General features: G+C 55.2%; 1 protein-coding gene across 2 annotated transcripts in view; it reads left to right on the top strand.

Moving 5' to 3' along the window:
* SIK3 (SIK family kinase 3) overlaps nt 1-18,191 on the top strand; it is a 145,201-nt gene extending 127,010 nt beyond the window's left edge. The window contains exons 15-25 of one of the 2 annotated variants that reach the window (XM_075909531.2): nt 556-699; nt 4,304-4,454; nt 6,024-6,149; nt 6,471-6,556; nt 7,019-7,128; nt 7,662-8,019; nt 8,764-9,629; nt 13,403-13,566; nt 14,100-14,232; nt 14,926-15,096; nt 16,067-18,191. In XM_075909531.2, coding sequence (XP_075765646.1) covers nt 556-699; nt 4,304-4,454; nt 6,024-6,149; nt 6,471-6,556; nt 7,019-7,128; nt 7,662-8,019; nt 8,764-9,629; nt 13,403-13,566; nt 14,100-14,232; nt 14,926-15,083 — 2,296 coding nt within the window. In that variant the 3' untranslated portion in view covers nt 15,084-15,096; nt 16,067-18,191. The remainder of the gene's footprint in view (nt 1-555; nt 700-4,303; nt 4,455-6,023; nt 6,150-6,470; nt 6,557-7,018; nt 7,129-7,661; nt 8,020-8,763; nt 9,630-13,402; nt 13,567-14,099; nt 14,233-14,925; nt 15,097-16,066) is intronic. The other variant, XM_075909532.2, reaches the window with a different exon arrangement.
* Nucleotides 18,192-19,166: the final 975 nt, after the last annotated feature.

The raw sequence follows: 19,166 nt of genomic DNA, 5'->3' as shown, positions 1-19,166 counted from the left end.
GACTGAAAACATTGCAAGGCAGCAGCCATGCAGGGAAAGACGCACAGCATCTGTCTGCACTGTGCCCAGCTCTCTGGCCAGTGCTTTGGTATTACGCACACAAGCGGTCCCCCGGGCATTAGTGCATGTGATGTAAGGCCGGCCAGGCTGTTAGCCGTCAGACTAGCACCACTTCATGGGAAAGAATCCCAACAGAGCGTAACTCTAGTCCCTGCAGCCAGAGCAGGGAATGTGCCTGAATTCCCTGTGAGACAAAGTAAGGCTTTCCTCCTGAGGGGATGAATGGTCAGTCTGTTCTTTCCCAAGGTTGGCATGGAAATAAAGCTGGCTAGGACTTCCGTCCTGCACTAAGCAGTTAACGTCCCTTTAATCTGACACACTGGCAGTCCCGTTTGCTCTTTGATGGGTGTTACACAACTCACAGCAGGCTCTGAGCACTGCAGTGAGCGTTTGTTCTTTCCTAATTACTCTCTGGATTATCTGCTTCTGCTCCCTTCTTTTGGAGTATTCCCATCAGTCTCTTCCACTTATAAAATGTGCTCCTGCTTGTTGCAGATACTTGGCAAATAGGCCAAAAAGGCACACTCTGGCAATGACCAACCCTACAGCTGAAATCCCTCCAGACTTGCAGAGGCAGCTAGGACAGCAGTCTATTCGATCCCGGGTTTGGGCTCCACACCTGGTACCCGATCAGCACCGGTGAGTAATGGCACCGGCCGTCGGGGCAGCTCTGTGCCAGGGAACCTGCTCGGAGGCCATGTGAATGGAGTGCAGACGGGGGTTGAGTGAAGAAAGGAGCAGACCTTGGCTGGCCCTGTGGGCCATGTCTCATTTCGGAGCAGCTGTAGGCTCCTCCCGTGCTAAGCGCATGGCACAGGGGATCTGTGGACTCATGGGCAGGGCTCGGCTGGCTCTTCCCCTCCAGCCCCACTTCTGTGGCTGGAGATGATCTGCCAGGATGGCTGCCTTTGCCCAGGGTCAGGAATAAGCTCTCCAGTGCAGTGGAACAGAGGCTCTGTTCACCTCCTAGTAGGCTCAGCCCTGTGGTGAGTAAGAAAGCTGCTGTGGAATGCCGTCCGAAAGGCTGCGCCAGGAGTAAGCAGTGCAGTGCGTAGGGTTAGAAACCTCACTGCACCAGAGTTGTGTGTTTCCACTGCAGAGTCTCTGTGCAAAGCTCCCTCTTGGTCACTTGGTTTCTAATCCAACCCTCTGGAGGAGAGGGCTGCGGGAGAACAATTATAACGCTTGTGACGGAGGCAGCTGCTGCAACACTGGATCCAAGCGAGCTCCCATTCTGAGGAATGGCCCTCCTGGCTTTGAGAACGACTCAGTCTAGAGTCCTTCGCCGCTGCAGCAATCCGAAGGTGCAACTGTCGCAGTCACTGCTTAAAAACTGCGCCCTGACCCCACAGCACCCAGGGTGTGACACACAAGTGTACAAGCCGCTCTTCTTCCTCTTTGATTTCAGTTGCTGAACAATTGAGAAAGCGGTTACCTAGAAGATCAGATCTGTGCTGATGTTGTTAAACCCTCTGACCAGCTCATGCTGGCAAGCTTGTTAAAGCACTCTTTATTGTAGCCAGATACCTGCTGAGCTGAGCACTGGTGTAATCAGCAGACAGGTGAACTCTGAGCAGACTGAGTCGGCCTTCGTGCCACGCTGGAACTCTGGAAGACAAAAGAGAAACCCAGAGTTGCCCTGAATTACGCCTGGGTAGAAACACTTGTAGGGAGGCAGGAGAGGAGCAGGGAGATTTCTTGGGTCATAGAAGTGCTTTATAGGAAGAGAAGAAAGAGCCTTTCAAAGTAAATAGAACATACTGTACGTCCTGCTTCCAGAGCAGAGGTTGAAATGAAGATATTGTTGTCAGGCTCTTTAGAAGGAGCCTGCACCTGCCCTTCCCTCTCTGGCTCTCAGCTCTCATCCGGTCTCTGCTCTTCTGTTTTTAACGTGCTGAGGATAGCAGTGGCACATTCATGTCACAGCAGAGGCCTGTAAGCCTGCGAGGCTACAGATGTGCCCGAGATCCAAAGAGGGAGACTTGAAAATGAAATGTGGCCCCAGACCAGCTGCCTCGAAGTCCGTGTACACCTGAGACATAGCTAGGGGAAGGCTGTGCCTTGGAGTGTGGCATGGCCAGCAGTAAACCACAAAGCACTAGCTATTGGACAGCTGTCCACTTCTATTCTGGTGCTGATTGAAGGTGATTTGTACTTAAAGAGGCCTCTGAGTGGGTTAGTCTGAAAAGCCAGACTGGAGTGCAAGGGGCAGGATTGCTGTGCACCATGCCAGCATTTTTAGGAGCCAGGTGCACAATGCTCCCTTTCTGCTGTCCGTTCGAGTCGGAAGGTCAGACGGACTGTTTTGGCTTGCTGACTGGCAGAAAGGGAGCATGACAGCCAGCCAACTCTAGCCTTAGTGGGACATATTTAGATCTGTAAGTGGTAAAAGCTCAAATGCCTTTCACCAGGCAAGGCTGAGTATGTGAAAAGAACTGGAACTGACACTCTGGAAATGTTACAAGATGAATGAAAACGTTGCTGCTGTAAGGGGTAGCCTCTCCAGCGGAGACTCAGCTTGGTCTTTCCACACAGGCTTCACCAGAGAACGCTGCACGTCCATGAAATATTCAAAGTATCCCTTTGTCTGACATAACTCTGTTGAAGCACTGCTGTGTGGAGCAAGATTGTCCTCGGTTTGTTTTACAACCAGCCGTCCTCAGGGTGCTTTAAAGACCTGGTCCCTAAGGCCCTTTCACAGACAAAGGCCATTGCTGCAGCCAGACTCTTGGCCACTCATTTTCTGTGTGGATTGAAGTGGTAAAAACGCTGAGCCCCCTGGACAGAGGAACGACCTGGGGCGTCGTAGGCTGAGCGACAGCGGTGCTCAGGAGGACTCTCGAAGGATGTATTCTTGAGGGTCAGCACGCGCTTGGATTTGGCTGATATGTAGGAACCCAGATTGACAGGGAAGTTGCTTGCTGGGAAAATGTCTGCTGACCTCCAGTTGTGGAAAGCAGAGCTGCGGATGGGAAGGGCAGGGTGTGAGTCCCTCTGCAGACATTGCCCCGATAGTGCGCTTGGGCCATTTATCCTCAGATGTGTCTCGCGATGGTCCGGCATCGAGCGCACAGGCTGCTGGGTGGCTGGGCAGGGAAGAGGCTGAAACAAGGCAGTCCCTAGCAGGAGAAGAGGCTTCTCCCTCTGTGCAAATCGACATATTTCCCCCTCCCTCCGGATGCCAGCCTGTCCTCTGGCTCAGAGCAGCGGCAGAACAGACTGGATAGCTTGTAGCTAGCAGAGTCATTCCTGCCTTACCCACCCCCATCCACAGTCACCTGAGACTTTTTTTACCTGCACACACTGAAGACTGGAGATTGTTTTTAAGACGTTTGCATTGCCCGAGGGGCCCTACGAATGCAGCAGCCCAGCCCAGCCCTGGAGGTGCAGCATTTGGCAGAAGATGTTTAGCTCCAAACTCCCTCCCCCTCCAGGGCTGGCATGTGTCCGTGCTGGGAATGCACTGGTCTGATGGGCTCACCCGCCTGTCCTGTTTAGGAAGTGGAAGCCTGAAGCCGGGCTGTGTGCTGAGAGAGGGCAGGGCTTGCTCCCAGGGGTGGGCTAAGCTTGATTGGCGTTCAAATGAGAAGCCTCCGTTCCCTGCAGATGCCCCTTTTGATGCACAAATTGGTATTTCCAGGTTCCCTCCTTTCCCAGGTATCCCTGGGATGTCCTTGCCCTTCTCTCAGTACACCGCAGAGTCTCTCTCCAGGCTGCAGGTACAGCTGCTGGGGTAGGAAGTGGGGCGGGGGGCGAGGGGGGTGTTAGGCTGGTCCTGCTCCTGGGCTTGTTTAAATTAGAAATCCTAACCTGCTGGGCAGCCGTGTTTCTGAAGAAGACCGAGCAAGCAAACTCCCCTGTGCTTGTTCGGGTCTCCTCTTAGAGAACAGGCCGCACCATAGAGAGACAGCGGCTCCCAGCAGCAGAAACACCGCGTCTAAGACAGCACGTTCCCGACTGGCTGCTGCTCCCCCAATGCAGATAGATGAGCATGCAACTGGGTGGCCAGTTATGGATCGGTGCCCCAGCGAGGAATAAACCAGATTGGCAAATTCCTAGAGCCAGTACCTGCCCCGGCACAAAATGACTTGCTAACCCTGTAGCCTGCTGCCGCCGAATAACCTAATGGCACTTGACTTCTCACGCTGAAACAGCTTCTAGGCAGGCAGAGCTGATGGACCGGAAATGTCTCTAGCTGAGTGTTTCTGGCTGGCGTCTCTAACCCACCTCCCTGTGTGTTCAGCTCTGTTTACAAGGACTCAAACACCCTGCACCTGCCCACGGAGCGCTTCTCCCCCGTTCGCCGCTTCTCGGATGGTGCTGCCAGCATCCAGGCCTTCAAAGCCCACCTGGAGAAAATGGGCAATAACAGCAGCATCAAACAGCTTCAGCAGGTAAAGGAAGGAGGCGGGATGCCGTGGGTCAGCCTAGCTCACGGAGGGAGAGGAAACAAAGGAGGAAAACTTTCCCCCTGCTCTGTCTCCTGGAGCTAAGCATTCTTCAGCCCCACAGCAGGGGAGCATTTCTTCTCCCTCCTTCTGTGTCTCGGGGCAGCTTTATAGCGCTGCCATCATCCTCTTGATGTCAGCTGCAGCCTTCCCGTTTTCTGGAGCGCGGTGTGTCGCTGTAGAAGTGTGTGTTGGGCACAAGGAATCGTGCTCAAGTGAGGACCGTGAACACAGCAGGAGCGGGAGAAGCTAATTCAGTCTTGGGGTTTGCATGACCAATGCTTTGCTTTTGCCGTTGTGCTCCTTGCAGTTGCCATCTACAGACACTAAATAGCCCGTGCATTTAGTCCAGGGGTGAACAATAATTTTTGGCCAGGGGGCCACTTCAGAAATGGGGCAGGGCCTCAAAAGGAAGAGGCGTGGCCAGGATGCTTCAGGCTTCTCCACCCCCAGACCATGATTGGTCTGAGGGAGGGGAGCCCCCCTTCCCACTAAGCACCATGCCCTTGGCAGTGGGCCTGGGGGTGGGGGAGCACACGAAGCCTCCTCCCGCCCTTCCAGGAGTGAGTAGCACTTCTAAGTGCTGGACAGGGCACAGGAAGATGCCAATCAAGGTTTGGGGGTGGGGGAGCGTGAGTAGGGTTGCCGGATGGTTTAACCAAAAATACCAAAACACCTCCTCCCCCCCCCCCCCCCCCCCCCCACACCCACACACACACACACACACAAAAAAACCCACTTGGGAAAAAATTCTGTTGAGGAGGGAAAAAAAGGGGGAGACCAAAGTTGTTGAGGTCCCCCTCCCCCCCTCAAAAAAAAAGGACCCTGAGAGTTAAACAAAAAAAATTTAAAAACCAGCATGGCCCCTTTAAGAAATGCTTTTGAGGCTCTTTGGCTCTGACAGGCTGCGGGCGGCCGTCCGCCATCTTGTCTCCCTGTTCCAGGCCGGACAGCTCCCTGCGGAACCAGGTAAGCACCCGGGATTTTCGCTTCCTGGCCGGGAAAATACCGGACATTGTAGGTGACTGGTATTTTCTGAATTTTTTTTACCAGACAGGAGGCGAAAATACCGGCCTGTGCGGGTCAGTACCGGACACCTGGCCACCCCAAGCGTGAGACGTCTCCTTCCGCCCTGCCAGGAGCACACGGAGCTTCGAAGTCGAATGTTCCTGGCAGGGCTGAGGAAACTTCGTGTGCCTCCCTCGCCCCAGTTGGCCTGGCGGTAGGGGAGCAGCAGGGCCTCTGCGGGCTGGACCCATCCGCTTGTGGGCTGGATCCTTTTGCCCATCCCTGGTTTAGTCTCGTGAGCGTTTCTTCCTTTCTGGTGGCGTGAGAGAGCTGGGCTGAGCCTGGCATGCACACACATGCTGCCAACTCCATAGCTTAGGATTTCTCGCCCGCAGCTGCTTCATTTTCGCTGGCTTTCAGCCGAGGAGCCTGGAGAGCGAAAGCCTTTTGTGCGCAGCAGGGTCGCTGTGCAGAGCTGCTCACGCTGGGGGGTTGAATTCATTGCAGGAGTGCGAGCAGCTACAGAAGATGTATGGTGGGCATATGGATGAGAGAACTCTGGAGAAGACACAGCAGCAGCACATGTTGTACCAGCAGGAGCAGCATCATCAAATTCTCCATCAGCAGATTCAGGTATTGGAGCAAGGGCATGCTCCCAGAAGCCTAGCCAGCTTTCCCTGCTGTGTCTAACACAAAGTTATTGGAATGCCCTGCGGGACGAGGGGGGAAAACTTGTAGAGGCAGCAAGTTACATGGCTTGACCAACTGTAATGAGGAGCAGGTGGGAAGGCTTTTCAAGAGCAGTGTGTGCACAGCTGCTAGGCCAGCAAGGCCTGCTGGCTCGGGTTGAGGATTTGGGGAGCCCTGGTGTATCTTAATGTATTGGTCCAAACTCTCTCCGTTTTGAGATGGAACTGAATGCTCTCAAACACTTTTTTCTGGTGCCTGGCTCAGGATTGTATTCGCCCACCTCAGCCATCTCCTCCCTTGCAAGCTCCATGTGAAAACCAGCCAGCTCTGCTCACTCACCAGCTGCAGAGGTAAAGAAGGGGCTTTGCTTTGGCAAAGTGTGGGTGGGCGGGCAGGCGGGTGGGTGGGCGTTGGCTCAGTGATGCTCTGAGCCCTGCCCCAGAGTCAGCTGGGAGCATAGAACCTTAGAGAACTGGGCCTCGTTCCTAGAGGCATGTGCCGGCTGCAGCGGAGCTGTAGGAGCACGTGTCCGTGACAGTCGGGTTCTGAACTGTTCTGTCCGAGAAAACCTTGAAAGTAACCTGAGGGCACAATGTTCCTGCTTCCCGGGCTCATGCTCTAACCTCTGTGTCATACTCCCCGTCCAACTAGCAAAGGCAAGTGCAATGGGAATTCTGTTGCAAAGCCTTCAGGATTCCCAAGGAGAGTTTTGTATTTGGGTTTCTAAAAGCACTTTGAGTTCCGTTGTGAAACTTGAACAAGTGGCATTATCAGGAAGAGGGATTTACGAAGATGCTTATTTTCTCATGTAGGTTACGGATTCAGCCATCTAGTCCACCCCCAAACCACCCTAATAATCATCTCTTCAGGCAGCCAAATAGCAGCCCCCCGCCTGTGAATAGCAGCATGCTACAGACTCATGGTAAGCACTGACTATACCCAGCCATCTGTCCGCCTCTTCTGCAGGCCTCTTGTCAGAACCTTATGGTTTTATATAAAGCACTTGGGAAAACAGTTCATGCCTTCTCCCCATCTCCGTGCCTGGCGCATGGAGCCGACGGAGGAGCGACTCCATCTGGCAGAAGGGGCTGGTGTTATCAGAGTACTTGCCCTGGATCCTGCCAGCTGGAATGTGTTGTTACATTTCGTGTCATGAGATACTGGCTTATAATTTCCGGAGGCGGGAGGAGGGATCTTAGTCTCTGATTATGCAAATAACTTGATACTGGCAGTGTTTCTCTTGCCTTGCAAGTATTTTAGCTGCGGCTGCAGTATGATAAAACTTGAGCTCCAGATAAAAAGGTGCACGCCTCATCACCCACTGAAATGCAGCTTGGCCCTGAAAATGTTCCCTCTGGCCCTGCCTAGCATCGGGCGCAGTCTCTGTGGAACAGAAGATGCTGTCGAGCCCTGCGGCAGCTCAGCCCAGTGACTCAAAGGGATTGTTCTTCACAGGTGCAGCCTCTCAGCCCCAGTTCCAAGGGATGCCTTCCCACAGTGCGATCTTCCAGCAGTCTGGTAACTGCTCCCCTCCCCCCAACGTGGCCCTGACGTGCATGGGCATGCCGCAGCAATCCCAGCCGCAGCAGGTCACCATCCAAGTGCAAGAGCCTGGAGAGATGCACAACAACAACCTCCTGCCAGGGGCAGCTGTGGCAGGGCAGGGCATGTCCCCCCACCCCCGGGGCATGTCCATCAACCCGAGTGCCAATCAGATCCAAATGCAGCATCGTGCTAACCTGATGGCCTCTCTCACGTACGGTCACAGGCCACTGTCCAAGCAGCTCAGTGCTGACAGTGCAGAGTCTCATAGGTAAGGCTGTTGGCTGACCTGGGGAGGTGTTAAGGGGACACGGGCAGGGGAAAAGAAACAGGGCAGCCCACAGTCCTGCCGCCATGGCTCCATGCGCGGAGGCTGTTTGGCAGGCGCCTGAGCGCCGGGCTCACTGCCAGCCGCTGGCTATGTGCTGGCCACCTTTTGGCGCTAGCTGTGATCCTAGTCTGAACCCTTGGACTTCAGTGGGATGGAGGCTCTGACAGCCGGGGGCGGGAGGTGACGGGGCAGGACTGTGTGAAGCGGCCCATCGCCTGAGCCAGCTTTCTCTGTAGGCACTGCTGAGGTTGAGCCCTCTGCTTTCAGAAGGAGGAGGGGAGGGAAGAAATAAATCCATGATAGCCGGTCAGAGCCACACACTCATGGATCGAGAGACCGTTTCCAATTTGCCTTTGTACCTGGCCTGGCCAGAGCCTGCGCTAGCCTCTCACGGCACCTTTCTGCCCCCGCTTTCTCCAGAGCCCTCAAGCGCTCCTCCTTAGCAGGCCCGAGAGAGCCTCCTGGCACTGTGGTGCCGGGTCTGAATGCGCTGTCTCTGCGCCCCCCCGGAAAGAGGTGCTGTGTGACCAGCCTTCGTCCCTCTCTCCCGCTCCAGCTAGGCCCTCACGCCACTGCCGTGACTGGAGTTGGTTGGTAGTTTGTGCCTGCCCAGGGGTGGGGTGGGGGGTGGCCTCCTCTACGTTCATGTCCTGCAACACAGTCACTGTTGTTTCTTCCTTGCAGCCTGAACATGAACAGGTACCCCCCCACGAACTACGACCAGGTGCACTTACATCCCCACCTGTTCTCGGATCAGGCCCGCGCATCCCCCGGCAACTACGGCCCCTCAGCGGGGGTGGGGTTCCCTGCAACACAGCAAGGCCTGAAAGTCCCTCAGCTTGACCAGTTCCCCAGCTTCCCTCAAAGCGCACATCAACAGCAGCACTACACAGCATCGGCGCTGCAGCAGGCACTGCTGTCCCCAACCCCGCCGGATTACAGCCGACACCAGCAGGTACCGCACATCCTCCAGGGACTGCTTTCCCCCCGGCACTCGCTCACGGGGCACTCGGACATGCGACTGCCCCCAGCAGAATTTGCACAGCTCATCAAACGCCGGCAGCAGCAGCAGCAGCAAGAATTTCAAGAGCTGTTCAGGCACATGAGCCAAGGAGACGCTGGGAGCGTGGGCCCCAGCATGGGACAGAACCTGTCGGAGCGGCAGTCGTTGTCTTTGCCTTATCAGAACGCTGACACCTACCATCACAACAGCCCCCAGCATCCCTTAAAAATCAGGGCACAAGAATGTATCCAGCAGGTATCTGCATCAGGGGCACCGCACGGGTACGGACACCCGCCGGCTCTGAGCCATTCGGAGAGCATGGAGGAGGACTGTGCGTGCGAGGGCGCCAGGGACAGCTTTCCAGACAATAAGAGTTCAAACACATTGACCAAAGGTGGCCATGACAGCCCACTGCTGTTAAATGCAGGCGGGCACGGGGACCCAGAATCTCTGCTAGGAACTGTTAATCAGGGGCAGGAATTGGGGACGCATCATTACAGACATCCGCAAGCTGCTGGATTCAGTAGGAATAAGGTGCCCAGCAGAGGTAAGACTTAGCGCTACGCAGCCTCTTCCAGTGTCAGATACACACCGCGTGCAGCCAAGCACGGACGATGGTATGCGTCAGACAGAGCTAGGCCTGTCAGTGACAGCACAGGGCAGAATTGCTGGAGCCTTTCGGTTGTTAAGGCTGTAAGTACGTTGTGGGCATGTCCAACCCTAGTACCAAACGAGGAGGAGGGACACTGCCCGGTTTGTAGGACTTGGAGTTTGATGACTGTAAGCGGCAGGGAATGGAAATAAACCCCGGAGTCCTCCTTTGCCTTTGGAGATGAGCTGCTAAGGGGTGGGTGCTTTGGGCTTTTTGAAATTAAAAAATCAGGCGTATCCGTCTGTTATATTACCACTGTATCCAAAGCTGCGGTGGCTCCTGCGCTGCCCTACAGGCCCCGGCAGTGCGCAGTGTCGTTTCTTATGCCAGCTCCCCCTGCTGCTGTGACCCCGACACGCAGTGCAGCGCCAGAATGAGCTCGAAGGATGGGAGTTAGGAGAACTGGGTGTTAGACTTGCTCCTGCTGCTTCAGGCCTCTTTTTGTTCCTGTGGAAACCCCTTTCGCCTCCCCTGGTCTGCCCTCCTGCTGAGAGCGTGGGGAGAAACCAGCGTGCCCTGTGGTCTCTTGAAACGTGCGCTCTCCCTCCAGCGCCGCCCGGTGCGTAGAATTCATCTGCCCACTCGTTCCAGAGGGCACTGAGCAGGCACGCTTGTCAGGCCTGAGACGCTTCTTAGTTCATGCCCCCAGAGGCGCTCTCTTGCCTCCCTTGCTGGGCGGGTGCTTTGCCCGCTGCGGAGGCCTCACGCCCAGGGATCTTGCCATGCTGTGTGTTCAGGCAGGAGTGCTCTGAGATGATGCATCTCGGGCAAGGAGCAGCTTCCTTCGCTGCGCCTTTGGGGGTCGAGATCTCTGACGCTCTGGCCCTGTCAGGCCTCCGTTTTCCAGCTGTGCTTGTGTTGCCAGGCATGGCCCTGGCCCAGGAGAGAGCTGTGCTAGGTCAAGCAGGCTCTGTAAACGCCCCTTCTGGGGTGCCTGCTTTTACTGACGTGGGTCATTTTTGTTATTGACACAGCTAAATAAACGGCAGAGAAACTGGTGCAAATGGCGAAGCAAGCCAAAAGCCAGGCTCGTGCCTCGCCAGTTGCTCTGTTCATGGGAGACTTTAGACAGCAAGGTTTTGTAAATGAATAAAGACAAGTCAACATTTACCAGGAGTTGTGCAAGGGGCTCTGGAACGGGGGAATGTGCATGTGGCTAGCTGGAGTGTTAATAGAGTATACTTTTGTACTCAAAAGCGGAGCTGCCCTGACCTTTATTTTCCTCCCTGTGTTTAATAACCCAGTTGGAGCTGAGCCGGCTCCCTTCCAGCTCCAGTCGGGCTAACGTTTCAGCAACCTGTGTATGAATTAAGTGAAATAAACCCTCAGTGTAAATAGCACCGAAGAGTTCACATCCACTCTGCATAGGAAACAGCCCAAGCGTTCGCAGCAGCTCTGTGCATGCGCGCGGAAGAGCGACGGGAGCGTACAGCTGGGGGATATTGAAGCCAAACAAAGTGCCACTGTGTGACGCTTTCTCTTGAATGATTTTTCTCCCCCTCCAAAAGCTAAGCTGTCAGCCTGGTCTGAGTGCCCCTGCTTGCATTCGCAGCGTTAACTGAGTGGGTTAAAGCGTGATTTCCCTAAGAGCACAGTGCGCTGGGGAAGCTGAGGAGTAGATATTTATGCTTGAGAAATGGTGAACCACTTCCTGGTCACTTGCACATCTGTGCACACACTGAGGCGTGCGCTGTTCCTGGGAACCGTCCTCTGGCGTGCCCGAGGCGTGCATGCCCCAGAGCAGTGTGACTGTGCGGTGGGGCCTCCGGTAGCGTGGGGCAGGCCGTCACTTCTTACTGCCTGGCGAGGGCTGGTCCCCGAGCCCGGCTCGGGCCCGCAAGGCTGGGTCTCCTGGGCAGCGTTGTACTCCAGAAGCCATACAGCATTGAAAGTGCTGCGCTGCACAGCCCTCCTGCATGCCAACCTGTGGTCGTCCTGGGGGTTCCTCGCTAACAGGGGGAGGAGCAAAGAGCCGCTGGGTTGTGGGGAAGCCACGTGGGGACCAAACTGTCCTACGCCCGGGTGGATACCTACGTGCTGCCTGGCGCTTTACCCGCTCGGGTAGGAGCTGGGAGGAGAGAATTCCGACGGGGCTGGCGATGGACCATGGACGCACATGCAGCCGCCCCGCCCCAGGAGAAGTGCTGGCTGCAGTGGCAAGTGCGACAGGTTTGTCTTGCTCGGGGCCCTGTTTGGATAGAGCAGGAGGTCCAGGAGACAGCGCCTCCCCTCCGCGGAGCCTCTAGCTGTCCGGGCTGCTCCAGGAGAGCCGTCAGCTGGCTCCTCTCATGCTCTAGCAGTGTACTGACCACCTTCGCAAGCAAGCAGGCTGCGGACAGCTGCAGGCTCCTGAGCGCTGCCCCCTCAGCCAGCTGCCCCCCCAGTGGGACCTGCAGCCGGAGCTGGGGTGGGTGGCAGTTCTTTCTCTCTGCCTCTTGCCAGCACTTTGTTTTCCTGTGCTACTCAGCGCAGCTCCGGAGTTGTGTGTGGTCCATTCCCTTAACCCTCTCGTCTTGTCCCTGAATAGTCCCTGTACCTGGTGGGCCGGAGAGCAGGAAAACCGAACCAGGGCCTCTCCGTGGCGCTGTCTGGTGCCACGCAGCAGCCTGGGTAGGGATGGGCTGAATGCCTGGTAGGCTGCCAGCAGGCGATGTATATCCTGCCCTTGCAGCAGATTCATGGGATGATCTAACAGATGGATCCTCCTTTCAGTGTCACTGATCCCGTGTTTTCACCAAGTGTCAGTTCTCTAGAGGGCTCAGTTTGCATAAAGAGCAGCTGGCTTGTTCTGCCTGCCTCACAACAAATATGAGAGGCCTGCTTGGTGGAGGAGCGTGCTGGATGTGACCGAAGTGAGCGAGGAAAAGCTTCCTCGTGCCTCGGCGTCACTGGGAGTCTGGTGCGACCTGTAGTAACACTAGATTTCACTTGATAGGAATGTCACCTTTGCCCTGCGACACAGCAGCTCCTTCAGCAGCTTATGGATGGACTTTGCCAGCCAGGATACTTGCCCAGATACTCGGCTCCCGACAGACATGTTTGCAAAGGGCAAGGAGCAGTGATTTGATGCAGAGTTAGTGTCTGGGTGACTCCCTGTTCTGGGGCTATGCAGGCTGCGGTAGGCGACCTGCATCACATAAGCATCTCTGTCCGGAGCGGTCTCTTCCGGAGCATCCGACCCCTTCACGCACGTGGAAACGACACGCAGTCACAGTCCCGGGCAAGAGGGCGGTTGTGTGGGTGTCGCCCCTACACCGTGACAATGTTTCTCCTCAAACAGTGTGTCCCTGGCTGAGACAGAAATATTTCCATCCTCCCACTGAGTTCTCGTGAAGGGGTCCTGGTGGGCTGCTAGCCGTGAGGGGGGGTCAGCAGTCAAGCCGCTAGTGAGACCTTCTTCCATAGAGCCAGCCCCACCTTGGTCTGTGGAGTCAAGAAAACCAAATCTTGCTTCTCAGTCAGGAGCAAGAAATACACGGCCAGCTGCTCCCCTCATCGCACAGCGGTCGGTGCCTTGAGTTTGGGGGCAACAGGCTGTAATTCATCCCCCACAAGTTCTGAGATGCTGCCGGAGCTCTGCCTGTAAAGCAGTTTTGCCCTGTTGTGTGCCACTCGACACTGCCGGCATGGTTATGCTAATTCCCTTTCTCTTTTGTCTGATGTCCAAGAATCCATTGTAGGGAACTGTATGGACAGAAGTTCTCCTGGACAAGCTATGGAGATGCCCGATCACAATGGACTGGCTTATTCTTCAAGGCCAGCTTCCACGGAACACCACAGACCCAGAACTCTGCAGAGGCATCACACCATCCAGAACAGTGACGATGCTTATGTAGGTTTGGGGCGGTCCCAGGCCATCTTACAAGCCTCTGGGGCCCACTTGCAAGGGAGCAGTGTGCTGCCCACGCTGCCTTCGCCGTGTCCCATTCACGGCGGCGTGTACTCCTAGCAGAGACCAGCCCAGAAGTGACATCTCCCAGCTAGGGCTACCCAAGCATGGCCCGGTTCCGCCACGCAGACTCAAGTGGCTCTGAGATTTTCCTGCAGGATCAAGTGCCCCCTAGGATCCCTCCACTGCAAACACTCCAAGTTGCACCAGGGATGAGTGTCTGCTAATGGGCAAAAGAGTCGAACTTCCAGCCAGGCAGGGCCGGTGAACAACCCACCGCTGCAGCCTCAGCCATGGAGGGAGGGGAGCCAGGCCCCTGTGCTGAGTGCTGTGAGCCTCAGCCCTTGGGAAGCAGTTCGGTGGCGGTCAGGCCCTGATGTCACTAGCGTGCTGGACGCGAAGGGGCCCTGGTGACGGTCTCCGGGCGTGGGGGAGCGCTGGGGTGATGGTCTCACGGGCCCTCTCCTTCTCCTCAGGTCCAGCTGGATAACTTGCCGGGGATGAGTCTGATGGCAGGGAAAGCACTCAGCTCTGCACGGATGTCTGACGCCGTGCTCAGCCAGTCTTCGCTCATGACCAGCCAGCAGCTACACGCCAGGGAGAGCGACGGTAAGGCCTTCCCTGAGGCTGCCAAGGCGACTGGATTCTGGTGCAGTCGGTTTGGGGCAGCGGCCTTGCTGCTGGGGCCATCCTGGTCTGTCACGTGGGGGCCCACACAGAGCTGCTGCTCTCGGGATGCCCGGGCGTGGTGATACAGTAGACTGGCATTCTCTGGAAGCGTGGCCCAGGGCTGGAGTGTCTGCACTGGCTGAGTGCTGGTGGCTGAGACACCAGGCGTTGTGGGAGGTGTACTGGCCGGTGGCGCGTGGAAAGCTTCCGCGGATTGACTCTCGCCACTCTTCCCAGCCTCCCGCTTGCGTCTGGGGTGGCACTTGCAGGCGCGTCTGCCTGGGCGGGGCTGGTTTCAGGCACATAGCGGATTCCCGGTGTCGTGCCACTGGGATTCCTGGGAGGCTCATGCTACTGGATTCTGTGCACCGTGGGGAGACGGCTGGGTGGGGGCCGGAAAGCACAGTGGGACTTGTTAGGTAGTTGTGTCCGTGGCAAAGTCCTGGATCCGTGCCAGGCTCACTGCCGTGGCTTGCTGTCACAGTGGGAGACAGCCCTGTCGGCCGGCCCTGCCCACGCCCAGCACCTCAGGCCTCGCCGGAGCCCCCGTCCGCTTGGCTCTCCCACCGCCCAAGCAGCAGAGTTTTCTCCCCTCGCCTACAAATGCTGCTGTTTCTCTTTGTGCTCTTGCAGACTGTGTGGAAAGATTGGAAGGTCCAGAGCATCCATCTCTAGCCGACGGCAGCCAGCATTTAAACGCCTCTTGTTACCCGTCTACGTGTATTACAGACGTCCTCCTGAGCTACAAGCACCCAGAGGTGCCCTTTGGGATGGAGCAGGCTGGGGTGTAACAGGAAGGAGGGAGTGAGTATCCCTCTTCTCCCCTGTAGGCACAGGCCTTCCCTTTTCTGCCTCTCGGGTAGGTCTCCAGTACTAGTAGCCCAGAGACTAGGGATCCCTAGACAGCTCCTGGCCCCCTTAGCGGGGGTCTCAGAAGGAAGTTGCAGACGTGGCAGGGATTCCAGAGGCCCGCCGTGTGCCCTGTTGGCAGCACTGTCCCATCCACTTGCTGCTGGTGACCTTCCATAGCGACTTGGCACTTCTGAGCCTGGGGATTGGCGAGAGAAACTCTCTGGGGTTTGTGCAGGAACATGAGAGCGGCCAGACGGGGTCAGGCCAACGGTCCCTCCAGCCCCGTGTCCTGTCTGCCCACAGTGGCCAGTGCCAGGTGCCCTGCGGGAGCGAACAGAACAGGCAGCCATCCCTGATCCAGAACAGTCACATGCAGCAAGGTCTCCCGTCTGCTAGGATGTGTAGGGAGGGGCTCCGCACTGGGGGAGCCAGAAGGCAGCTCTCTGAACAGCTGTATCTCTCATCTCTCTGATTCGTGCCTGCCTGTCCGCTCCCATGGAACCGACTCTCTGGGAGGGGAGCTTTCAGGGGCCCCTGGTGCTGTAGTGCCGTGGTCCGGCTGGTTGCATAGTAGGGATGTTGGAGTGTAACTGACTAACCATTTAACCGCTAAGTTAATGGCATCCGTGAGACTCCGCCAGCTCCTGGGAGGAGATTTTCAGTGGTTACCCAGTTACCTATTGAACGGACTTTTAACATCCCATTGCGTAGAGCAGAGGGCATGTTTCTAAGGGGCGCACGGCCCTTCCTGATGCACGTCTCCCTTTTCTCTCAAGCCGTAGCGGCGCTGGCAGCATGAATGCTGGGGTCTTGCAGCTGGCTGGGTAGGACTAGAGCATGGGGCGGGCAGAGGGATGTTGAGGGAGAAGTCTCTGTCTCTCGCCCTGGCTTGTAACACCCTCCCATCTCTCCTCTCTTCCAGGTTTTGTGTACAGCTTTGAAATGAAAAGGTCCATTTTAAACCAACAGTATCTAGCAGCATTGCGCCAAATCGCCGTAGTATTTCTCACTGGAAATACCCTGGCTCCTTTCCTCATAATCAGTTCCTCACTGTGTCCTTTGTTCCGGTTCTTTCATTTTTGCCATATTTGCCTGTAACGCCAGCTGTCACGGAGCTAACCAGAGTCCTGCACGCTGTGGAGCGTGTGTGGCGTTGGGTTTGGCGGGGCTTTTCAATGCAAAGGGCCAGGCAGCCCTGGATGGTGGAGACTCAGTCCTCCCTTGCGTTCAACCCCACTCTTCAGACGTGTCCCACGTCCCCTTTCTCTGGGGACGAGGAGGAGAGGACGGGACAAACGCATCCTGGCACCTGCCTCGTGAGGGGAAGCGAGGGCGGGGAGGGATTTGGCAGCTCTGTCCTTGGCAAGCAATAAGCAGAGCTCCTGAAAGCCAAGTCCAAACCCAGAGTTGTTTTTCCAGCGTACACCATGTCTGACAAGCCCAGCCCCTAGGGCAGTGGAAGGCCACCCTGTAGTTTGATTTCCACATCCTTTGCATTTGACCTGATAGCAAGACCCAGAGCTCCTCTGGGGCAAGAGCAACTCGGTCTCTCTTATCACCATACTCCCCCCTCCTCGACCTGTGGGGCAGATTGTGTTCCTCACCCTGCTCGTTCTTCCCCTCGATGGTTAGAACACCCAGGAGTGGTGCAATACGCTTTGTGTCTCTTTGTCTGCTTCTCTTCCTTCTCCCTCGCCATTGTGCTAAAAGGGTCATCTCTCCTTTTTCCTCCTTTTGTGATACCTTTGCCTTTCAAACCCATGGACAACCTTTGATTTTCTTTTGTTTTTTCCAGTTTAAAGTAGAGAAGACAGGTTGTTTCTCTTTGTTTTGTTTTTTTTCTAGCTTTTCCTCCTGATCATGTAGGAGTTGTTTTATGGTAAATGTTGTTGTTGTTTTAATTATTATTATTATTATTATTATTATTAATAATAAAAGACAAAAGGAATTTCTGTTTGAGAGAAATTTTTAACTAGATTCTGTTCTATTTGAATTGTGACTTGCACCTTTTGTTCAAAGTATTTTATTTCTTTTTAATGACATTGTAATTGTGACTGGTTTTTTCTCTTGTGGCAGAAGTGGTATTCTCCTTTATACAAATTCAGATGTGCATAGATCTTTTCTTTGTCTTTTTGATTTCTTTCCTTGACTGATAGAAACCAATGCCCCCTCCAGTGGTTGGGGCGAAGGGGAGTCTTTTGTGTCATCATTGCCTTTGGAACTTTAAAAGCTACAACTGAAAATCCCTTTTATTGACACTTTTTGGGAGTGTTTTTTTTTTTTGTTTTTTTTTAAGTAAAGGAAAAATCAATCCAACCCTCCTATATTTGCACAGAAGGAAGTGTGAGACCAACATGGCAAAGGTTAATTTGCTATCACCATCTCTTCCCCGAAACTCGCCCTCCCCCAGCAATTGTCATCAATGGACCTGCAGTCACAAGAGGGGAGGGGAGAGAGGAAATCTGCAACTGAGGAGCAGTACCTCCCAGGTCAACGTTTCTAGGAAGCCTCCTGTTGCTCTGGTTTTGTTGGTGTGTAGTTGTCAAGTCACATTTCCTTACCATGTCCAATAGGCGGTGTGTCTTTGGGGAGGGTGGGGGACCCAGACAGGGCTTGCCAGACTTCAGCAAGAAGGTACTAAGGAACACTGAAAGCCTTTTTGACATTGCTCTGTAGCTTTGATTTGTTTTCCTTTTGTTTACATGACATTGTATTTCTGGGAGAGTTGACAGCTGCCCTACAGTAGCCATCCAAAAGAAAAGCAGGGACTTGCTTAACCGTGCCATTTCGCAGTATCACACTTTTTTATCGTTGCTTTGTATTGTAGTAATCAATACGCGCAGTATATGTTGAATGTACATTAATATACTTTGCTATTATTTCTGTTTTTTGGAAATGTCCGAAGTATTTTTTCTTCCTCATTGATGCTGGACTAAAAACAAACTTTCAGTAAATCTTTAGTCCATTTTTTTTTTGTGGGTCACTTGCAACTAGTAACTTAGTTGGACAGTGGGATCATGACAAATAAAATCATGATTATGATCTTACGTGATCTCTGGTTTGTGGTGTTGCTCACTGGCGGAGGCGGAGGAGAAGCCAGGCCAGCCTCAGTGCTCTGGACAACCTCCCCGAAGTGGAAAGTGCAAGTCCGCCAGAGCTGGCGGCGCTCCGGTTGCTGCATGTTTCAGGCTGCCGTCCAACCTGCTCTTGGCGTGCCAGACCTAAACTAGACGGAAGGGGGCTCCTGCGTGTGGAAACAGACTCCCTCGGCCTGCCGTGCGACGCCTGGGCTGAACTCCTCCGCAAGAACCGTGCGAACGCGTGCCTCTCGTCCGCAGGCCAGGCCTAAGCTACCCACAGGGCTTTGTGCCGCCAGTCAACGCGTTCTCGGGGTCCGTACATGAACAGAGGTTGGAAACTGCTGTCCTAACCATTGCTGGAAGGTGCGTGGTCGGGTCTGGGCGTAGGGCAGTGCCAGCGGATGTCCAAGAGGGGGACGGTCTGTGCACAGCACTTCCCGAGGCTCGAAGACTTTTACTCCATTGGCCATCAATGGATAGTCTTTGTCGTGTGTCCGCATGCAGCCAAGTGGCTTGAGAAGGCCGCACAGAGCTCCCCTGAGAAGCTGCACGGCTGGGGGGGGATTGTATCTGCTTTGACCATAAACGTACTCTGCAGACGTGGGCGAGATTTGCGTGTGCCGTCTCCCAGGCTGACGCCGTCCAGCAGAACCACCAGCTCCAGGCGATGAAGTGACCGAGTGCCTGAGCCGTGTGGAGCCTTCGGGTTGCTGGGCCTGTTGCTCTGATCTGTTCCTCTGGCATCTCCCATTTCCCTGCCCGGCCCTCGCCTAAGGCCGAGGGATAGAGCAGGACTTGGCCGTGCCCTGGCGGCCCGCTGTGTCGGAAGGCTCCGCATGTCCAAGCGTCTCCAGTGTGTGAGCAGGAATCCCTGCTGCTCTGGGGGGTCTCAGCGTGGGCAGGGCAGGTGCCGGGTTTCACTTGGATACCCGCGGGGTTTGC

This window comes from Pelodiscus sinensis, chromosome 25 (assembly GCF_052426305.1).
Source record: "Pelodiscus sinensis isolate ZL-2025 chromosome 25, ASM5242630v1, whole genome shotgun sequence".
Lineage (NCBI taxonomy): Eukaryota > Metazoa > Chordata > Testudines > Trionychidae > Pelodiscus > Pelodiscus sinensis.
Note: the sequence above shows the minus strand (reverse complement) of the source record. Positions and strands in the feature narration are given on the sequence as shown.